Below are 22993 nucleotides of genomic sequence, written 5' to 3'. Positions count from 1 at the left end.
CTCTTAGAAAAGGGGCATGCCACTATTTAGCGATTAGTGAAACAGACTTGTGGCCAGAAGGTTGACAGTTTGAATTCCCAGTGTCCTCCCTCCTCCGTTCCACAGCAGGATGTCCTGGAACAAGACAGCTTACCCCCCACCAGCTGCAGTGGACAGAGAAGTGTGAAGCAGGATGCTGCTTAACAGCTAACATGCACTGCAATTATTCATTTAAAAAATTAATGTTAAACTTCTACCAAGGTTCCACAAAAATGTTGTAACAAAAGATTTTCTGTATTTCAGCTAAGATCTGCATTAAAATACACACAGTGTTAGAACTCATGGGGTTTTTTGGAGAATAAAAGTATAATAGTGGCTACAGTAGAAGGATTATGTACAAGTGACTGAGACACTGAGCTACGGCCATTTAAAGCTGCTCCAATCAACATTTTTATGTTACCAATGGATGAAATGACTTTGTGTAATGTGAAAAGGGTTGCTTGTAGTGACAAATGCACAGAGAATTATCACCTGCCTCACACCTGACCGTCTTTCAGCATACTGTTTTGGTTTTATGGTCTGCAATAATATTGTTTTGGTTCCGTCTCACCGTTCTCATCAGCATAATTTTAAGTCTCATATATCTGCTGTACATTCCCTGCTCAGCACCAAATGGTAGTTAGTGAAGCATTTAGCAGCCCGATCTCTTTCCTAGGAGTTAGCGGAGACAAAAACTGAGCTAAAGGGAGGGGAATATTGGATTGGACGTGTGCCAGGTGGCCAGAAACATGACTTCAAATTAATTATCTGCTAAATGTCTGAAAAAAACTGTTGCTAACAACAGTTTCCCGGTTTGATTCCACTGTGTAAGTGCAAATGTTTTTGGGTGGTCATCCTAGTATGTGTCGTACCAAATTTGGTGAAGGTTGGAAACAATTTGTAAAACTTGTTAATCTTTGTTGTACTGTTTTTAAAACAAAGTTTCCAAATAACTTGACTGTGGGTATATTATTTTGGCAAAATAATCTTAAATCACGTGTAATGTACTAAATAGCTTTTGCCAGAGCTTTCAATTACAATTCACGGAAAACTGCAGTAACGGGTATAGCCCATATAAACAGATATGTGTTGCGCAAAGGAATTGATGCAAAACGGAATTTGTCAAAGAACCAGACTTAAGATGTACGTACAATCCTAGGTAATGGTAACAAATACAATAATCACTATTAATTTATATTTGTATGTTGTTTTAATGTGTAGTGGAAGAACCCAGGACCTGGAGGAACAGCAGCCCAGTGTTGAGCAGGAGCTCAGGAGACTGATGGAAAAACCAGGTTAGGGTTTGGAGGGAAACACATTCAACACAAGCCACAACATTAAACAGACCAAACATGTGAGACTAAAATGTGTTTGTGTTTGAGCAGAACATCTGAAAACATACTCGGACAGGAAGAGAGAAGAGCAGCTGATGGCCAAACTGGTGGAGATTGTCAATGACAGAAACGCTATTATAGAGGGTCTGGATGAGGACAGACTCAGGTGTGTATACAACTGACAGATAACAGTACAATACTTCTGTACTACATAATGTGACATAATTAAGAAGTAGAATGGAAAATTGCATGTAGTTTTAAAAAACATTTTACATCCGTATTAAGTGAACAATGTACATGGGAACCCTAACCTTAACCAAGGAGTTTTCATGGACAAAAAGCAAAATGTTCTTGACTGGCCAAGTCAGTATCATGACCTCAATTTAACTGATAATGTGTTTTACTTGCTGAAAATTAGCCTGAAGGCAAAATGCCCCAAAAGAAGCAACAGGTGAAGCTGGCTGCAGCATACGCCTAGCAGAGCATCAGCTGTGAATATACCAAATGTCTGCTGATGTCTGTGTGTCAGAGACTTCAGACACTTATTGACTGCAATAGTTTTGACTCCAAATATGAAATATGTACACATATGGTATCTCACAAAAGTGAGTACACTCCTCACAGTTTGTAAATATTTGATTATATCTTTTCATGAAGAAATGACATTTTGCTACAATGTAAAGTAGTGAGTGTACAGCTTGTATAACAGTGTAAGTTTGCTGTTCCTTCAAAATAACACATCACACAGTAGTAAGTACCCCTAAGTGAAAATGTCCAAATTGGGAACAATTAGCCATTTTTTCCTCTCCGGTGTCACGTGACTCGTTAGTGTTACAAGGTCTCAGGTGTGAATGCGGAGAAGGTGTGTTAAATTTGGTGTTATTGCTCTCATACTCCCTCATACTGGTCACTGGAAGATCAACATGGCACCTCGGTGGCCAAGACCAAACAGCGGTTCAACAGGCCTTGCCGTGGTTGATCAAAGAAGTTGCGTACACGTGCTCAGCGTCATATACCGTGGTTGTCTTTGGGAAATAGATGTGCGAGTGCTGCCAGCATTGCTGCAGAGGTTGAAGGGGTAGGGGGGTCAGCCTGTCAGAGCTCAGACCATACACCACACACTGCATCAAATTGGTCTGCATGGCCGTCGTCACAGAAGGAAGCCTCTTCTAAAGATGACACACGAGAAAGCCCACAAACAGTTTGCTGAAGACAAGCATACTTAGGACATGGATTACTGGAACCATGTCCTGTGGTCTGATGAGACCAAGATAAACTTATTTGGTTCAGATGGTGTCAAGCGTGTGTGGCGGCAGCCAGGTGAGTACAAAGACAAGTGTGTCTTGCTTATAGTCAAGCATGGTGGTGGGAGTGTGATGATCTGGGGCTGCATGAGTGCTGCCGGCACTGGGGAGCTACAGTTCATTGAGGGAACCATGAATGCCAACATGTACTGTGACACACTGAAGCAGAGCATGATCCCCTCCCTTCGGAGACTGTGCTGCACTGCAGTATTCCAACATGATAACGACCCCAAACACACCTCCAAGTCGACCACTGCCTTGCTAAAGAAGAGTAAAGGTGATGGACTGGCCACGCATGTCTCCAGACCTAAACCCTATTGAGCATCTGTTGGGCATCCTCAAACACAAGGTCTCTAACATCCACCAGCTCCATTATGTCATCATGGAGGAGTGGAAGAGGACTCCAGTGGCAACCTGTGAAGCTATGGAAAATAATGGTGGCCACACAAAATACTGACACTTTGGGCCCAGTTTGGACATTTTCATCCAAGGGTGTACTCCCCTTTTTTTTTACCAGCGGTTTAGACATTAATGGCTGTGTGATGTGTTATTTTGAGGGGATGGCAAATTTACACTGTTATACAAGCTGTGCACTCACTACTTTACCTTGTAGCAAAGTGTCATTTCTTCAGTGTTGTCACATGAAAAGATGTAACAACTGTACTTGTCTGTGTATGTAATAAAGTTTTATTAATGTTTATTTTGACTTGTGCATACGGTATTTGACAATAAGGGGGACTATGTATAAAAATTGGCAATAGTTCTTGCACTTTTCAGCTGAAAATCATAGTACTGCTAAAACTGTTATTTTATTGATCAATTACAAATGTATATAATCATTACTGACAGCTTCTGAAATGTGGGGAGTTGTGATATTACTTTACTGAAAATTGAATAACTTTGGACTATTGGTCAAACAAAACAAACAATTTAAAGAGGGATTTGGGAAATTGGTGTGGGCATGTTTCGCATTTTAAAGACAAAATGCTACATAATTCAAAACAAATTAATCAAATAATGAAAAAATGGTTTGCATCAGCCTTATTTCATGGTCGTTGATTGATTGTCAAATCCAATTTACTCAAACGGAACTAAAACAACAGAATGTGTCCCTGCCCTTGTTCTTACAGATATACAGTATATGCTCATGAAGGTATGAACTGCTGTTAATGTGTTTGCTTTTTGTGCTTTCTCACTTCATTTTCTCAGGGAGGAAGAGGAGGACGAGGAGCTAAACAAGATGATGATGAATTTCAGTGAGTGTCTCGACCACCTCCACAGGCTGTCTGACCCCCTGTCCACTCTGCGCATAAGTTATCACAACCTCTGTGTCACTGCAACTTAGTTTGCTTATAAATTATCCAATTGGGGATTTCCATCATGGACGCCTCTAATTGAAGTAGATAGAATTCTCATAGTGGTTTCTGGAAGTGTGTGTGAATGTGCTGCATTTTTAAGGGTGCCACTGGGCAATGTTTTCATCTCATTTGATCTAATGACTGCTAATGGAAAAAGCATCAAACAAAATGCCCCCCCTCTTTTTGTCAGCGGCTTCCTATTAGACAAATGGATAATGTAGCTGCTTAATTTGACCCTCTGATAGAATAGAGTTAGAGCCAGCTTCATTTGCAATTCATGACCGAAAAAGCAGGGCTGAAATTGAGGAGATTTATTGAACCTCAGTGAAAGGTTGTTATTATTACAGCGAGTGAATGCCGACCGTGGGCTTAAGACTACCCATTTCAGTTTAATGTTATTCATAAAGTTAATGCCAAAGTTTCACAGTTTATTCCCACTCTGAGTATAGCCTTTACGTTTACACACATGTTGTATCACGTAAGATAAATGCTACTTTATACTACGGCCACAGAAAATACCCCTTTTTGATTGGTTGGCAAGTGTTTGTTAAAGTCTTGTAACGGGACACTTCAAATCTCCAGTCAACATGTTAATGGACTAAATCCTTTAAACTACATTACATGCAGTACTAGCATTTTAAAAATTAAACTAAACTAAAAACAAACACAACATTCGGACACCGCTTCTCTTTTTGCTTGTGATAAATGGCTGTTGTGTGTGTGTGTATACACAGTAATACATGCAGAAGTATACTAATATATAAAAACTAAACTAACTACGTTTAAGAGTTTTATAAAGATATCTTCCATTGACAATTATACAAACCCTGCATATAAATAACGCTACTATGTTTACATGGGTAGTGTTGCTACAATAAAGCTTCCAGATTTAAATTGATTATAAAAATTTCTAGTTTATACTGTTAGCTGCTAAGAAGATTGCTACTAACAGTACATTCGCAGAGTAACGTGAGTGACTGAACTGTGCAGGTTTTATCCATGGCTATGATACGTAGTGTGACAGTCCTGGATTAGGGCTTGTTATGCGGCAGAATTTACAAGTACATAAAAATGAGTGAACAGCTGCTAATCTACTGCAAGATCAACACAAATATATGAAGCTTTTTGTGTTAGTTTGTGCGGCAAACAGTATTTTATGTCTAAATGTATTTTGTTATTGTTTTGAGTTTTCACAGAATTACTATTACCAATCTCAACTGCCATGTTTTTTTTCTCTCTCTCGCTCTCTCTCTCTCTCTCTCGCTCTCAGACATAAAGAAAGACAAATCAAAGAAAAAGTCTCCGATATCCAAACTGTTCAGTTGGGGGAACAAGAAGGAGGGATGATGCTCCGCAAAACACAGCTCTGCCACTTTGATGTTTTTTTGCTGCTCTTGTTGTAGTCTTAATGTCAGCGTACTCAGCCTGTGATTCATGGGATAACATGGATAGTCTGCGTGTATGTGTGTGTGTTTGCGTAAATGTGTACGCTGTCATTTTAAGCGCTTATAGAAAAATGCCCTTCCCTCTGTCAACTGCATCACTCAAGATCTGACATTACTCCTGCTTGCCAGTGACACACACACACACACACACACACACACACACACACGAACGATGTTGAGGGGTTAATGACTCACTAGCCGGGATGTGATTGGGTTCAGTGCTCCAGTTGTTAGATTTAATACCCTTCTAGTCTTAATCTGTCTACTTAATGCTGTCAAACACACACTCCTAATACTCAGCAACACTACAGATGCTAATACGAGTTAAAGAACAAAGGTCAGACAGCTGTTTCTTGCTCTCTGGCCATGTTTTAGTCCACATTACAAGTCACTTGTGTAACTTTGACTATGTGACCCTGTTGATTACATGCTGAACTGTCATTTATATTTTAAGCTTGAAGGTTTTTCTCATACAACAACAATTATTCAGAGTGTTGCCCTGTGATAAGGTGACAAGCTTTTTTTTAAAAAAAAAATCTTTAATAAGAGTATTGGGTTTAGGAGTTACGAGATGGTTCACTGACAAGCTACCTAAAATGATGCTATTTATTTCAGAATTTCCAAAAAAATTTTATTTTATTATTATGAATTATGGGCTAATTTAATGTCTGTTTGGGAAGAAAAAAAACCCTCTTTACTTAACTTGTCACAGTTTTAAGACATGCAACCTCTGAGGGGTCAGAGTCGCAAGTAGACCTAGCTATATTTTAAGGGGTTTAAGCCAAAAAGGGAAACACCGTCATATGTGCATACATCAGTAGGCTGAAAGGTTCACTTACAAATAATTTACTGTAGAATTTAAAACCGCATATTTAGGTATTCATTTACAGCCATGATCCTTGAAGAGAAATTGAAATCGGTGAAAATCTCAGAGTCCTTAGTAAGTGCTCCTTTTAGCTTACATTCTCTTTACCATGTACTCCACCATATACAAAGTCATATATTTAAAACAGTCAAAAAATACACTTTTTTGAATTATTGCGTATTTGATGCTCAAACATAGTTCCTAGAAATTCCCTGGATGTTTCATACTTTGTGTCAAAGGTAGTTGTGGGTTTTTTTGTTTTTTTTTTAACGGTTGACTAGTGGAAAAGGAAGAATCTGGTTTATGTCATGTGACTCAAAGGTTTATGTATTTAAACAAAAACCAAGAGTTGACTGGATGTTTGAGTCTTAGAGACACAAGAACTGGTCCATATTGGATCTGGACGTGTACATTTGTGTGTCATAATCTGTTACTTGTTAAGTCCTTTTTGGAGAGGCCCTGAAGCAAACTTTTTCATCTCTGTGTTGTGACCAAACTGCTTAATTTCACTTAACTAATTGGTGCTACATAAATTTAACATTGTATATATGTTAATGTTCTTTTCCCCTTTATTTTTATCTCCGCTGTATATATTGTATAAAGATGGTACTTACAACAGTCTGACTATTAAATGGAGAAACTGGCCTCTGTTTTAAATAACTGTACTTAAACTTTAATAAAAAGTCAACATCATTAATTGATCGTTGTGCTCTATTTAAAGTCATGTTTAGTCATAGAAATAAAATACTTCATAACTTTAATGGTGAATGATGCTAAACCACCTTAATTTAATGCCTGTAGCTTTTGCATGGCCGGTGGATGGTGATTGTGGTTGTGTTTATGCCACAGTGACTTTGAATTATTTTATTTTGTGATTTTATTCAGGCACTAATATTTTAATCATTTATTCCCTGAGCAGGATTTATCATTGAACAGTTAAACTGCTGTTGATGCATTTTCTCTCTAGAAACACTAGGAGGCAGCATGACACTTTCCATTTCACTCTAGCTGCTGGTGCTCAGCTAGAGAGGACAAATGTTTTTTTTATCAGAAAGGCTAACTAGGCTCACTCCCCATCACCTTCAACCCATTCTGTTATCACTTCTACAGAGAAACTATTACATAATACACATATTGTCGCGTATTCTTCTTTTTTCTGTTGTAATGACAGTGAAAACAGAAATATAAAACAGATTGACACATTGAACAGTCAGAAGCAATCCTTAAGTCTCCTTTTACTTCTGTAATTTCAGTGTTTCAGCAGAGGTGTATTAGGAATTCCTGGTTGACCCCTGCAACAGTGTGTCCTAAGAATCACCATAACCCTTCATGATAGGGTGTATCATGAAGGCATTATAGATTGGTCCTATAGCAGAGAGCATTTTTAAGATTTCACAGCACCATAATAGAAGTTAACATGTAACATTCAAGGGTTTACTTGTAACAAGATTTTTTTTAACCAAAAACTAACCAGTCCACACTCTTTTATTGTTTTACCTGTAAAGCTACAGGTGAAGAATACTTCTACTGCAATAAAACCATAGAAACACAACACTTTGAACACCCACATGCACATACAAACACAAGAACAAATTTCTAAAAGATCCATTTACAGTAGCAAAGAGGAAAGGAAAGAAATAATACATTAAAAGAAGAAAAGAGCAAGGAAATTGACTTTTAACTCCAAGTTGTTTTTTTGTGGGGATTTTTTATACATCGTTTGGTGTGAAAATACAAAACTGTGTAATCTTTTCCTCTCTAAAGGCAACATCTGTTCCTCTTGTTATGTGTGAAAGTGTTTGTTGATTCCTTCCTAAAACCATGATAAAATGTTCCATCACCACACTGCTGTGTGTCTGAATCAATCATGTCTCCGCTTAACTTTGGAACATGTTTATCTTTGGGGTAAAAATGTGCCTTTAAGTCGACTCAATAAGGTACATTTATAATGTGGGAGACTGGGGTTTCAGTACGGACTGTAAATATACCTTTGAGGTGGTTCATTTACATAACACAGTGGGCCCTCACAAATTCATCACACAGACTTTTAAACAGTTAAGTGAGTTTCAGTGAGGCTAGAATCTGTTCTGACATAATGTGATTCAACCATTCATGGTTCTGTTCTAATCTGTTTAATGCATGTCAAAATAGTATAATTTTGCATACACTCAACCTTGGGTGTATTGTTGTTTCACACACATTTATGTTCTTTTCCTCACTCTGTTAAGGTTTAAAAGGAAGCTGTGTTCCTAATTTAACACACTTTGTTCTCCTCACTGTTTAGCTTTGTCTTTCTCGCACACTCCTTGCAGATTTTATGGTGTCTTCAAGTCAACCAAAGTTAAGTTAACTTCCTCTTTTTACTTACTACTTTATTTGTCTAACATTTTCTGGTGTGACATTAAACCTGCATTAATTGTTTTAGATTTCCACTTAAGGGCAGCGAATCAACAAGGCTAGAAACACAACACTGACAAATTATCACCTTATAAAAGTTGATATAGTAAATGTTCTAGCAAGTTACCTATTTACTCATCCAGCAGACAGAATAATTAATATTCATTTAGAGTTGTTTTTATGTCCTTGTGACACATGTATGTCCAATATTTATTCTCATTTTAACTCTGTTTTTGGTCTCCACCAACTCCAGAGGGAATTATCTGGCTCCTTTTTTGCAAAGTGCTCCACTATGTTCACCAGCTAGTTGCAAACTGTGTATTCTAAATGTTTTGCTGGACAGGTAGCATACATGGGTTTATCAGAGCCCTTTCACTCTAAACAGCTGCCTGCTGCTGCTGGAGACGAGGTTGATGAGAGCAATGAGACCGAACTAAAACAGTAAACCCTGCACAAAGTGAAGTCCATAATGAAATGATTGGAGGGTTATGGGACAACTTGACTCGCCAGCACAGATCCCTGACCTCAACACTTTTGGGATGAACTGCATCAGCGACTGTAAGCCAGGCCTCATCACCCAACATCAGTCCCCAACCTCACTGCTGCTCTTGTGGCAGAATGGCAGCAAATCCTTGCAGCTGGGTTCCAAAATCTGGTGGAAAGAGTGAAATCAGAAAGTGGAGGCTGTTATAACAGCATATTATAGCCCATGGTTTCAGAATTATATGTTAGAACAATCACTTATGGGATACTGTTTGGGTGCTCACTAGTGTGCCTTAAAGAAACATACAGTTGCTAAAGTAGAGTTATTGGTCTGTTTCTGTATTTCAGTTGGTGTGAACGAGGTTCACGAGGTTCATATAAAGCAGTGTGAGGTCATAAAATGGACACCAAGAGGAAGTTTAAAAGTGCTGTACTGTACCCTTATTTTATAGGCTGCTTATTAAAAAAATCTGTAGACATTTAGTCTGTGCTTTGATAGAATTCTTTACAGCACAATATTTTCTGCTTAGGCAAAACTGTGTGAAAGTGATGACAGATTTTAGAGTGAAGAACATTTTTGCATGAAGGAGAGGGTTGATGTGTGTGGAATCCATGGCGAAGTGATTTCTGGTGTTTGTATGATGCATCGCTGTGCGCAAACATCCACAAGGTGGAACAAAACGGTTGGGATTGAACTGCTGTTTTCTGATTTGTTTTTGTTATGTGTCTGAGCCTCCATCACTGTGTTTTGACAAAGAGTGCTGTTTGAGTATAAGTGTGTCTTTGTGATGACAGCACTGGAAAAGCGATCACAGCCCAGGGACCCCCTCAAGAACCTCTGGATGTCGCCCGTGGAAACCCTTTGCATGTGGTCTCTACTAGCACAAACACACACAAAAACACACACACTCACACACACAAACGTGCACACACCTTACTGGTGGTGACAGGAGGGAAAATCATCTCAGGATTTTTGTTCAGGTCTCCCTCTTTGTGTTTCTCTAAGTGTCTGTGACAAGGCAGGAGGTTAAAGATCAGTGTGTGTGTGAGAGAGAGAGAGAGAGAGAGAATATTGTGTGCAGACAGATTAAGCTCCTCCATGGATGGATACTTATGTTTCTCTGAATGAGTAATGTAAAAGACAGAGAGGATATGTGCTCAATGAGTCACAAACACCATCTATCAGGGTGAATATTTCCACTCTGTGATCAAATATAGTTCTTTTAAAGGACTTGCTTTGAAACAGAAAAGAGAATGGTCACCAAAAAAGTGATAAAAAGACTGTAACTGATTTTTGGCTTTGTGTGAAGCATTTATTTATGTTCCATGTTATGTGTTAAACCACCTGTGCCTGTATGTGAATTTATCACATGTGAAATGATTTTTCCATTTGAATGGCCTTGCCCCTGAAATGTTGGTTTCAAATGTCCCTACAATATTCTACAATACTACTACAATATTCATGGCTAAATAAGTAATAATAATAAGGGCTCTGTGAGTGTGGTTTGGTCAGATTTTATCGACAGTGGCCCGATAGCATAAGCAGACAGCTCCACACCTATCAGACTTTGATTCAAATGTTGCTAAATCATGATTGGTGCACAGAGAAGTACATCACCTTTTTCCAAATGACCCCTGCCCACTGCAAACCACTGAGAAGAGCACAAAAAAAAACACAAATACAGAAATCTCTCAGTGGAAACAACCAAAACTTTTGATGTATGACTCAGAGTAATGAACTGATTGAGAAAATATGTTAAATTTCTTCTTTATTACATTAAGAAACTGTAAACTGTAAACCCGATGAAGTGCCAGGAGAAACAATAAAACAGTAATCCTTTTTTTAATGTAATAAAGACTGGAGCAGATACCAGTGCTGAGAGTCGTTTAGGAAATAGAAGTTACCTTAAATCTACACGTCTATATGTGAATTTTCCTCTGTTGAAATTATATTCAACTTATGATAAATATGTGAAATGTAATACCTACATTTCCATGTGCTTTTCTTTCAAACCGGCCAGGACAAATAGTGAAAAACGATTTTCGTTTTAATGATCAAAAATTAGAATTGCCGTAATAATTATATAACTGATTATGATGAATCATAAAAAAGTAACGTTCCCTACCTACCTGCATTTGTTCATTGTGGCTCCTTAATATGATCACTTACTTCTTGCATATTTGAAGGTCACTGAACACTGACACTGTGTGTATGTGTGCACATGTGAGCTCAGATTTATTGTTAATTGAGCTGAATTGAGATCAGCGGCAGCAGCAGCAAAAGCTTAAAGCAGAAAATGAGAGAAGCACTCAAGTGGCTATCAGTATCATAAAGGAACAAAAGTGAAGGAGGAGAGGGGGAGAGGAGGAGGAGGGATGAAAGGAGATGATTTGCAGTGTTAATCCAAATTGAATTACACTGATAACATCTCTTTTTCTGGCTTTATTTTATATATGTTTTCATTTCGTTTCAAACATCCACTTTCCGCCTTGTTGTAGGAGAATATGAAACAGTTTGTCTTAGAAAGGTAGCAGCTGTCTGGTTTGCTCACTACTACATTTCTCTTAAAAACACAAACTAACTAATGAACAAACAGCAATCAGTAGGTATCCATTGGATTCTCTCTCTCTCTCTTTCTCTTCCTCACTGTTAATAGTATGAATTAGCATATAAATGAGAGATAGCATGTGATAGAATCCACTCTGCTTCAATCTGTCCATTGGGACTTATGATTATCTCTTTCTCCTCTTTTCTTTACTCCTTATTACTATTTTCTGGCTCTCTGTCTGTCTTTCTGTGTGTGTCTCTCTCTCTCTCCGTCTATCTCCACTCTCTTCAAAGTCAATTATTCCTCCCTTCTATTTCTATTTGAAGACTGCTTTTTGCCTTTATTAACTGATACAGTTTAAGTGAGTCGTTTGCTCTGTTTGTGATTATTTGTTTACCTGGATGTGTGTTCGGGCCGCCTCTGTGTGCTGTTAGTTTAAGCGTACTTAATTGCTCCTGACTAATTAGGAGATGAGTCGAGGCATTTGGGAGATAGAGAGCACAAACGCACGCACACACACACACACACACACACACATACACAGAGACACAAATACACACATTTATAGCACATTTTCGTCCGTGTACTAAATGTTCGTCTCCTGTTCCTTCCCTCTCTTGGCTTGGTGTCCCCAGACAGTTGAAGCCCAGCGGTACGCAGCAGGAGGTGTTAATGATGTGAGGGCTATGTGTTCTCTGCTGGGAGCGATCTGTTGTGTGTTAGCTGCTGTCTGTCACTATATGAATAGAAAAACATCTTTATAGTTCATGTGTGTGTGTGAGAGTGTGGAGCTCTGAAACTGATGTCTCACTATAGGTGTGTTACAGTGTGTGTGTGTGTATGTGTGTGTGTGTGTGTGTGTGTGTGTGTGTGTGTGTGAGTGTCTGGTTTTCCACTTTGCAGTTGCTCTGCATATTAAAAATCATGAATCTTCCTCCAGCCTTCCCTGCCAAACAACACTCAGACAACTTTATTAGTGTGTGTGTGTGTGCCCATCCATTTTTGGTTATGAGGTTTGGCGCTTTGCGTCATTGTTCCCTTTTTATAATTCAGATTTGTTGGTTGTACATATGTTGGATATTATGTTCGTGTTGTGTTGGTGTGTGGATGTGTGTGAGGTCATTATGGGCAGAAAGACATTTTTGAGTTACTGATACTGTACTTTTTTCATTTTGGGACGCCTTCTACTTCTACAAACCTGAGCAAAATAACTTTTTACTTGATTAACTTTCTCCGAGACCTGTAGTTACTAGTTATTTAGCTGATTGACGTTATTATTTAGCGCATGAAATGTGTCACTTTTTCTTTTATCCTTCCTTCTCTTATTTCTTTTCTCCAACTGCAAGAAAAACAAACAAGTTTCTTGTGTTTGGTGAACCAAAAACAATTGCACAATAAAGATTATTATATCTTTATGGACCACCAGGCTCACCAAGCACAAGAAACATTTTTCTCACTCACCTCTGGTAGTGTCTTGATGCCTATGGTTTTATTGCCCAGGCTTCGAAATTTGTGATTTGAGAATCCTGCTTCAACTCCAATACAATGGAGGTGACAGGAATTTCATTTGTGGAGCTAAGACAATGAAAAAATACAGGAAAAAACAACAACAAAGAACTTGTCTTTATAGAAATGGTCCAAGGTCCTGGTTACTCTGGATAATCCACAGACCTTGTTGTGCACTGTTTTTATTTGAAGTACTGGCTACTGAGGCAAAACAGTTCTGTTCTGTTCTGTTTGTTATCCAGAGTAACAGTAACAGGGACACTGGTTCTGGAAACAGATTAATTGTAATTTTGAACGTGATTGGTAAAACAGAGGTGTCCAAGTGTTTTTTAAGCTTTTCAGTAAATGTAATGTACTGTAGCAACTTCGGTTAGTGGTTAGCGTATGTAAATAATGACTAGGAGAGTATTTCTCTTCTGTTGCCAAATGTTTTATTACAGCAAAATATGGACTTGGGACGGTAAGCGCTTGCACACAAAACAACAAACAGTCTAAATAGCCTTGCATCAACTCAGCTGGGGGTGCTGTGGGACAGTTTGTAACATGGAACATGCCAGGAACAACTAAAAATGGAACCTGTATTATATAACTTTTCGCTAGAGGTGCAGCTCTCCGACTGAAAACTAAGCAAAGCTGGAACCAAGAATACTACCTGACTAAATTCGCAACACTAGCTCTTTTACGCCACAAATAAAATACCATTTACCTCCACTGTACTGGGGTAGCAGCACAAATCTCAACACTACCAGTGGCATGTAGTTGACACGAGTCACACTAAGTGGATGCACAAGAACCTCTCAGGATATGCCACTGTGTTATTTCGCAGTGTTGTTTTGTGTCAGTGATCAAGAAGGACTGACATTTGTATGTGTCAAATGTGTCAACACAAGACAACGGACAGTGTGTGTTCAGAGATAGATAACGCAAAACCAACACAGAGAAAACTATTTGTAAGGAACCACTTGAGGTCAGAAAGGGAAAGCATTCAGTTAAACTGTACTTTTACTTTGGATATGTGGAATACATTCTAATGTAGTTTACTATGTAAAGAATTTTTTTAGCCGCCAGACTTTGAAACACTTTTGTAGATGAAGCAGGCTACATCTATACTTCTTTTAAATTGACTTTTAATTTTATGTTTCTTACTCCACTGTAGAATAATGTATCATCTACTCTACTTATAAGATTAAATTGTAGTTCTTCAGTTTAATGATTTAGTTTGTTGTTTTTGTTAAGTTTTTGCCTTTAATTCTTTAGCTACTTTCTTGTAAAGCATTTTGTAACCCTCTTAAGCTGATATGGCCAACATGTTGCTTTCTTACAGTTAATTAGTTTTACTAAAAAAAACAAACAAAAAACAAATATATTAAATAATAAATTAAATAATAATAACTTCACATCAAATAAAAACAACAGGTCCAAAATAATATTCCATATACAATTAAAATTCTGTCAACACATCCAGCAGACACAGGGCAAAGTTAGCATTCATTTGGTAACTGGTGTAGCGAGATAGAGCCGCGGATGGCTGCCTCAGTGTGTTTGTGCGTGCTGTTTTGTCTTGTTTTGTTTGTGAATGCAGTTTTTCTTTTCATTCAAAAACTATTTTATATTTATGATTCTGATATTTTATCTCTTTCTATGTTTATTAGGATCGTTATGCACCAAAATACCAAAAACAAATTTCTTGGAGTTGTGTTTCTGGCCATAAGTTTGTTAGCTCTGGTCTGGCCTCCACTATCTCCTGAGAAAAAAATATCTGTCTCTTTAGCTTCTAAATGCTTCACTATGTTCACCAGCTAGTCACTAATTGGCATACAGTGGGTTTATCGGAGCTTTATCACTGAAAACATCTGCCTGCCGCCGCTGGTCACAAGTGATGAGAGCAGAAGCAAAACAGCAAAGCTGCAGGTTGTAAAACCAGAACAATGAGCGAGAGATGCAGTGGAGCTGACTTTCTTTCACCACTCGCAATGTGAGCCACCTGGACAAGACCAGACAGAGTCAACTAACACTAGACTCGTCCATCATCAAGACGATCTGTCTCTACTAATGTTTGGTACTGTTTTTCACAGACTCAGCATTTTCTCTGGATAAATACTGAGAGCTGGAGTTAGCTGATGCACACACTCATACAAACAGAGTAGATGTTAGAGTAAACATTTGAATAGTCTTAATTATTGCCTTGTGAAGACATTTTTCCAATAACCGAAAAATGAAGCGACGCCAAAAGAAACACACACTTTGGCACTGTGGCTGAAGACAGAAAACCAAGAAAGTGATTTATCATCCGGAGGAACACTGGCACCTCTGTTTTGCCAAAACACAGATTTGCATTCATTTCTTTTTTTTGGCTTCCCTCTTTTTTATTTTTTATTATTTATGGTTCTGCTGCTCACTGCTTTGCTTTTTCCAAAGAATTTTTTGTTTTGGCAGGCTGGTGATGGTAAGTCTACATCATCTAAAACAACACATACACACACACACACACACAGAAGACGCACGGCGGTGATGAGGATGGACGATGCTGGAGTGAGTGAATTAAAGTGAATTACAGTATGTTATAGGCTTCCCCTGCACAGGAAGAAAATTTCAAGACGCACGCACACACTCAAACACACCAAACCCTTAAGGTCTGACACCCTTTCAGATATCCGCATTAAACCCTGTAATCTAATTCCTGGCTATCGTTTTACAAATCGAATCATGACACACCACTCATATTCAATATCACCAAACCTCCAGCCTTTTAGTTTGGCCTCTCAAACCACCATGTAAAAGCTTCATCATGGGCCACTCTGATGAAATTACCTTCTATTATCGCCCCTCTCTCTTTCTCTTTTTCTCTCCAACTCTCACTCCCTCCATTCTGTCTTACTTGAAGGAGTGTGCAGATTTAATTTACAGCAGGACTCATGAGCCACTTAGCGCAATCTCTCGCCGTGTGCAAGGATTGATTGATTAGGCCTTATCTTGTTATCTGGGTCTGTGGTCGTTTGATAGGCCTGTTTGTTCTCTCACTATTCTCTCAGTCTTTCTATCTGTATTCCTTTCCTTTGTGTAATTTCATGCCTCTGTCTTCTGTGCAGTCTGTGTGTGTGTGTGTGTGCGTGTGTGTGTGTGATGGCCTGCAGCTTTTCTGTCTACTTTTCCTCCAATGTTGGAATCAGACACTGATAAGGACGGATTGTCTTGCAGGATCAGAATTAGGAAATTACATGCTTTACCCGTTGCAGCCCCCCCCTCCCCCATCAGCAGACGATATTGTTTCTCAGAATTTGCTCAAATTGCTCGGCTGTAATGGCTGATTAAGTAAATACTCCACTGATGCAGTTTCAGCCAAGAGGCATTAGCATGTTGTTGTTTGGTCATTGTAGATTTAAAAAAAAAAAAGGTCTTTCATGAAAAGTACCCAATCTTTTATCAGTGAGGGTTTTATTTGAGTGGACACAATATAGTAAATTGCCCACTTTAAGAAAAATAATCCATAACTGATTACTTCTTACCTTCCTCTGATTGCATGACTTTATTTTTCTTTACTCAGCTCACTGAGGTATAACTTCTTAGAGGAAAGGATATTAAAGACCGATTCATAAACCTGTCTTAATTCAATACTCACATGCTAACTATAGTACATTGAAAAAAGACCGGACTGTCCGTACTAGCCATTAAGAGACCACAGCGGCCACACTGTAAGTGATGGCTGATCCATCCACAGTCCTACTTCTGTGCAAGTAACCATTCAGGTGAAGCTAAGAAGAGGTGTGAGGGGGCTGAGTTAGCCTAACCAGGTGGGTAGGTCAGTCTTCAGGAAGAAATTCTCTCTTTTATTTTCACAGTGTTTCCTTGCTGAGCCATGGCAGAGGGATACGGCCTGGCGGTCTCATATTGGTTGGAAGAAGTTTAAGGCTTGATTTAATTCAACATTATGGTTATTTTTAGGCATAAGCAGAGGTAACTAGTTGCAGGTTATGGCTTAGGTTGAAGCCAGGTTTAGGCAAATGGAAACACATGGGGATTTGTACACATCAAGGAACCGACTTGATTTGTCTAACTCATTCTCAGCTTATTGTATTGAGCAATAATTAATTAAAACAAGCTTTTGGTTACATGTGTATGGTTTAATCTTTCATATCAACTGATAAAGTTAAGAACTTTATTTTTGTTTTCACTTCAGACAAACGTCAACCTGCCGTAGAATCAAAAGGCAAGAACTAACATGTTTGAAAATGTTTGTTTGTTACATGTTCTTCTGCATTTAAGTCATTTGTGCAGACATTTGGACAAATAATGTTTAGAGCTGAATAGCTCCTAATGAAGCAATCTTAAACATCTGTGTCTGAATCAAGTATCATTCTTAGTCAGTATACTGGGTAAACTCATCTGATGGAAAATAGTACAGGGAGGTACAAAGAATGAAGTGGCTGGCTTTTTATGCTTCAAAACACACATGAAAATTGTGTTTCTTGGTAAAGATTTATATTTTTTTACACCCCAGGAATAAAGTAATCATAACTAAAAGAGCTTGCTCACTCAACCTTTATTTCTAGACCTCGGCAACAAAAAAAGTAATTAATTTTAAATAGACTGGCTGTGTAGTGTATTTGTAACCCTGCCTTTGACTGACGACATTAACAAACTTTTCCTGTCTATTTTGACCTGACAACCTCTCAAGCTACCTTGCCCTCGTCCTGTTCTCACTCGTCAAACCTCCTGTGTTCCTCCATCGCCTCTTTTTGGCCTGAAATGTTAACTAACCTCTCCCACTGTGCCTAAAGTAGATCCTTCCTCACCCCTCCACCTCTGTCTCCTCCCCCTCCATCAGTCCTGACCACCTGCACTGCTCCTCTTCAAAGCTCCCTTCCTGAGCTCCCTTCCACCTCCAGTCTCTTTCAGTCTACTGCACTTTTCCCACCGTCTGCCCTGACTTGTAAACACTCTCTCTCTCTCTCTCTCTCACTCTCTCTCTCACACACACACACACACACACACACACACACACACACACACAGTTGGAGCGGCAGGTTCTCTCTAATGACGTCCTCGGAGTATAATTAGTCTGGCCAATTAACAGCAGTAACGATGCTTGCATTCATTATGTCAAATTACACTGTGCTGACAAAGTGTCAACTCAGCTACGCTCACCTGCTGAGGGTATCTGCATGTGTGTGAGTTTATGTGTGTGTTTTTGCTCGTTTATTAAATCCTACTTCATCATTCCAGAGATGAAGAATGTCCGGCCCGTTGCTTCATTGCATGTGTACACACACACACACACACACACACACACACACACCCACATGCATTCAATTAGCACACTTGCAGTAGATCTGTTATTCTGGTGCCTGTTGTAGTCGCGATGCTCTTGTGGCCAGGAATAAGGCCACTGAAACCAGTAGGCTCAGTACATTGCATTATTAAATCATGGATATTGATTTTCTGTGTGTGTGTTTACACATTGTTATTAAATGCTATATATTACTATGAGTCAGATGGGATGGTGGTAGCTGTGATCTGTGTGGCCTCAGATGTGATTTTTACATACGCACACAACTACATTTGCATAACACTGATGAATGTTGGGGGGGTAGGAGGGGCTGGAGGTGGATTCATCTTAATTAGCATCTCGGTCCTCTGGAGGTAAACTACTCTGCTGGGAGCACACACACACACACACACACACACACACACACACACACACACACACACACACACACACACAAAGACACACAGCCCACAAAACACACATAAAGACACAAACCCATGGGGAAAAATTTACTTGCATTGTTTCCTTAAGTAAAAGTAGCAGCATATTATAAAAATACTCAAAAATACAATACTGTAAATACTGTATTCAAAATTGTCATGTTTTATTATGTATTATTGAATTATTATTTCAGTTTCTTTTTAAGAGAGATTACACAGCTGTATGTACAGTAACATGCAATGACAATAAAGGCATTTAATTCAATTCAATAAATGTAGTAGAGTAAAAAGTAGTAGAAGTATAACGGAGCAAAAAATGGAAAATACTTCACCTCAAAATTACTTTTGGACTAAAACCAAGCATTATTCCTACCAACAAGTATTGTCTCTGTAGCGTAGCTTGAGGTTATACTTTCATGTTGTAGAACTTCATTGTCATCCAAAAACTTCAAGTCCTCAGTTTCAATGTTTTCCAAGATCACAGTTTCATGTGTCAAAGTCACCAAGTTTGCAACCTGACCTCCTCACCAAGGCTGAAACACTCTTATGGGGCATTTTAATGCCTTTATTAGAGTCAGACAGTGGAGAGAGGGAGAGCCTTAGGAGTACTCCATTTCTTTTATACTATAATTTGATACATTTATTATTTTCTTCTCTGTTTCGAACCTGCATCCTGACAGGAGTTGGACCATCCAGTCTGCTATCTTGAAGCAAAGGTTGATGCACTGACATTTAGCAAGTGTGTGCGTCATCTCCTTTCCAACCTATGGTTACCCAAGACAAGTCTTGTGCTTTCATTGCAATCAATACAGCAATTGAACCTAATGTAAACAAACATCTACCTGATCACGATGTCTTCCCAACGCTGACCTTATATCAAGCTTGAAAAGGTAGTCAGGAACAACATTCACTGTGTTGATGCAATGAAGTAACATGTCAACCAATGCAACAGTATGTCTTCTTATGCTTTTTAATAGTTTCTATGGTACAGAGACACAAGCTATATCAGACTGTGGCTACAGAAACTTTTTACTTATTGGTTTTAATCACAGATGACTTTTTTGTTACAACTAAAAAGTTATAGTGTTATCATATGGGAGGATCTGAATAAATATACTTTGTTACTTCCACCACTGAATAAATATACATTTATGTTTATGCACATGGGCTAATAAATATGCAAACACACGCACTTAAACACAGACTTGAGCCAAGCAAAGAACAGGGACCTGAGCAGTCCTCTGATAAGCAATTAGCTGGTGAAGTGACATAGACATGCATGCAGAGCCACTGACAAATACACAAATAAAGTGTACACACACACACACACACACACACACACACACAAGAGGCAGAGCTGGCTTGCTCTCTTGATAGGCAATTAACTTACTTCAGACACCTCATCAGCAAGTGAACAAAAATCCCCCTTTAATCGGACACGCAAACACACACACACACAGACGCCCTCGCAGATTTGCATATGCAGTGTTCATTGAAGCATTGATATGCAGCGTGAGCGGGAGAATCTGTTCCTCTCGCTAGCGCCTTAGCATTGCTAAATTTCAAATGCACATACACAAACATGTTCAGACACACTCACACACTCACGTACACTCATCGGAGGGATCAGGGGGCAGATGATTCGTCAGGAGTCCTGCTGAGTTAAGTAATCACACTCGGGTGTTTAATCACTAACGAGAACCTGATGATGCTCTTTAATTAACACAACGCTAATTGAAGAGGGCTGGCGAATCACAGCTCTCGGTCCTGTCTGTTTTTTGAATAATTACAAAGCAAAGGATTGTGGGCGAGGAGCCTCCAGCAGTAGGTGTGTCAGGGGCAGTTTGTGTAGCCTGGAAATTTATTAGAGGAGTGTTTTTTTGCCTAAAAAATGGCTGTGTTATGGAGGTGTTTGTGGTAAGTGTTTTTGAGGGAAAACAAGGCAGGAAGTATTGCACGTTCAAGCACTGCCTTTAAACAATTCCGTTTACTTCAGATAATTTAACGTGAAGACATAAATATAGAAAAATGTACTTCAAAATGTAATTATTCCACATTGTGTAGATATGAGAAGAATTTTTAGGCTCAATTGCTGAGTTAAAGTAAGTCTATAAGTTTCCAAAACAGTAGGTCAGACTCTCTCTCTCCTCTCTGCTTGGTCGATTGACTGACGCAGTATCTCTAAGAATGAACTCTGTGATCCGTCTCTTAGGTAACCTAAGGTCGAAAAAAACGCTTTTGAACCGGAGCCTGGTGCTACCTCTACTGCCGTCCAGTGTGGTTGACTCTTGGGCTGACAGCGCTGTCAGCAGCCAGACAAGAGAGGCGCTCTGTGGTGTGTTTGGATTTTATTACTGAGCTACGACCAGGACACAAGCTTTTTATTTCTTTAAACCAAAATAAAATGGGTCCTGGGTCTATCACTTACCGTAAAGTACATTCAAATTCAGCTCGTTCCTCAACTGCTTCAACTGCTGGAAGCCAACTGACAAGCAGGGAATGTTCTCAATCCATTGTTCAACACAGATATTCATGTTTCATGGGCTGAATGTAGGAACATAATAGCCATGATTCATAATTTACCATGAATGTACAAACATTTAAAGAACCCTTTGTGTGAGAAGCTGATAGGATTTTGACATGTGTGAGCCTGTTGTTAAACAACTCAGCAAACTTTGTTGAATCCTTTCTGTGTCAGCGCAAAGACTGAATACACTGTATGAATAGTTTACAGGATTTTGATTTGACTGGGTTGATTATGGTGTCTCTGTCAAAGTGGGGCAAGAAGTTTGGTGAAGTTTTATATGTAAAGGGGGGTTGGGTGGTGCGACCGAACATGGCAACACGGAGGGGGGGATTAGTGTTTTGTTAATGAGGATTACCGTACAAACCGGTCAAAGGCAACTAATCTGAGCACCACCGTCATCAAACAGATTTAGTTCCTGGCTCCTATTTAGAAGGATTACCAGACAATGTTATTGTAATTACAATTGTTCTACCAATGAGACTGTTGAAGCTATTCTTGTCTGTTGTTATTTTACGGCCAGTGTTTGCATGTTTTACATGTCCAGGAGAACTTTGCATGTTACAGGTAGAAGTCAGTGTATGTATGTAACACCAATAATTATTGCTACAGAGCAAAAGAGCAACTTATTCTTCCACTACTTCAGCAAGAGGAAGATTAACCTGGGAAATGTTGTCTTCTTTCTCCCTCCACTTTTTATTTCCCCCCAGAAAGCTGCTGCTGTCTGTTTATAGGTTCCACATGGGAAAAGGACAAAGGTTTAAACAGAGGGGGGATTTCAAAAGATAATTAAGGAGGAATGAACAGGCAAACTATTGAAGGAGGCATGGAGGAGGGATTGGGAGCAGAGAGGATAACAGAGGAGCGGAAGCTACCTTTGTTGTGTCTCAAACAAGTGGATCAACTCAACTGCTTCTCAAGCGCCATGAATATGTATTATATCAGGTTATTCATCCGGCGCCATTGTTCCACTTCAAATTATGTCCCACCAGAGGAACACTGAGGGAAGACAAAAGAAAACTGGGCAAATAAAAATGTAACAAAAACAAAAAACGACAGAGCTGTTCTTTTTATGTCCACGCAGGTTCTTTTGTAGCTTTAGAGGAATCTTCAGAGATGACTCGCTTTTATTCAACCAAATAAAGCCATCTTTTGAGGAAACAGCTCTAATTAACATCTATTTGAATAATCAGATTATTCTACATTCTAAACATGTGCTGTTGAGAAAGCAGGAATATATACCATGAATATGTCTTTTGTCAACGCGCGCTAATACACCAAAGGTAATATGAGTAATACTCACTCTTTTTTACAGAAAGATGTTTCGATCTAATTGAAGGTTTTATTTCTGGATGAGCTTCCTACACAGTAATTTCATGTGCAGCTGATACTTTTCAGATCCTCTCTTCCCATGTGTGTTCCTGTTTTATTGATACATATTAAATTTTCATTATTCTTAGACAAATTCAACTTTCTGCATGGCTTGATGGAAATGTCTGTCTGT

At 38.9% G+C, this 22993-nt stretch overlaps 1 protein-coding gene and 2 long non-coding RNA genes across 4 annotated transcripts in view; 2 read left to right on the top strand and 1 right to left on the bottom strand.

Annotated features, from left to right (window-relative positions):
• The window catches only part of micall2b (mical-like 2b), an 18666-nt gene extending 11649 nt beyond the window's left edge, over positions 1-7017 (top strand). The window contains exons 15-16 of the mRNA XM_046048081.1: positions 3866-3912; positions 5285-7017. Of these exons, the coding sequence (XP_045904037.1) occupies positions 3866-3912; positions 5285-5361 (124 nt within the window). The 3' untranslated portion in view covers positions 5362-7017. The remainder of the gene's footprint in view (positions 1-3865; positions 3913-5284) is intronic.
• A 1423-nt stretch (positions 7018-8440) lies between these two features.
• LOC123970177 lies at positions 8441-13390 on the bottom strand. The gene is made up of 2 exons (XR_006824895.1): positions 13215-13390; positions 8441-9373 (listed from the first exon to the last, which is right to left on the bottom strand). It is a non-coding gene; the product is annotated as an uncharacterized LOC123970177 (long non-coding RNA).
• Positions 13391-13524: 134 nt separating this feature from the next.
• LOC123970178 lies at positions 13525-22504 on the top strand. 2 transcript variants are annotated; one of them, XR_006824897.1, is made up of 3 exons: positions 13525-13719; positions 21178-21300; positions 22200-22504. It is a non-coding gene; the product is annotated as an uncharacterized LOC123970178 (long non-coding RNA). The 2 variants fall into 2 exon arrangements; XR_006824896.1 differs by lacking the exon at positions 13525-13719 and adding an exon at positions 20767-20882.
• Positions 22505-22993: the final 489 nt, after the last annotated feature.

This window comes from Micropterus dolomieu, linkage group LG04 (assembly GCF_021292245.1).
Source record: "Micropterus dolomieu isolate WLL.071019.BEF.003 ecotype Adirondacks linkage group LG04, ASM2129224v1, whole genome shotgun sequence".
NCBI classification, from domain to species: Eukaryota; Metazoa; Chordata; class Actinopteri; order Centrarchiformes; family Centrarchidae; genus Micropterus; species Micropterus dolomieu.
The sequence above is the reverse complement of the archived record's forward strand: the minus strand, read 5'-3'. Positions and strand labels throughout refer to the sequence as shown.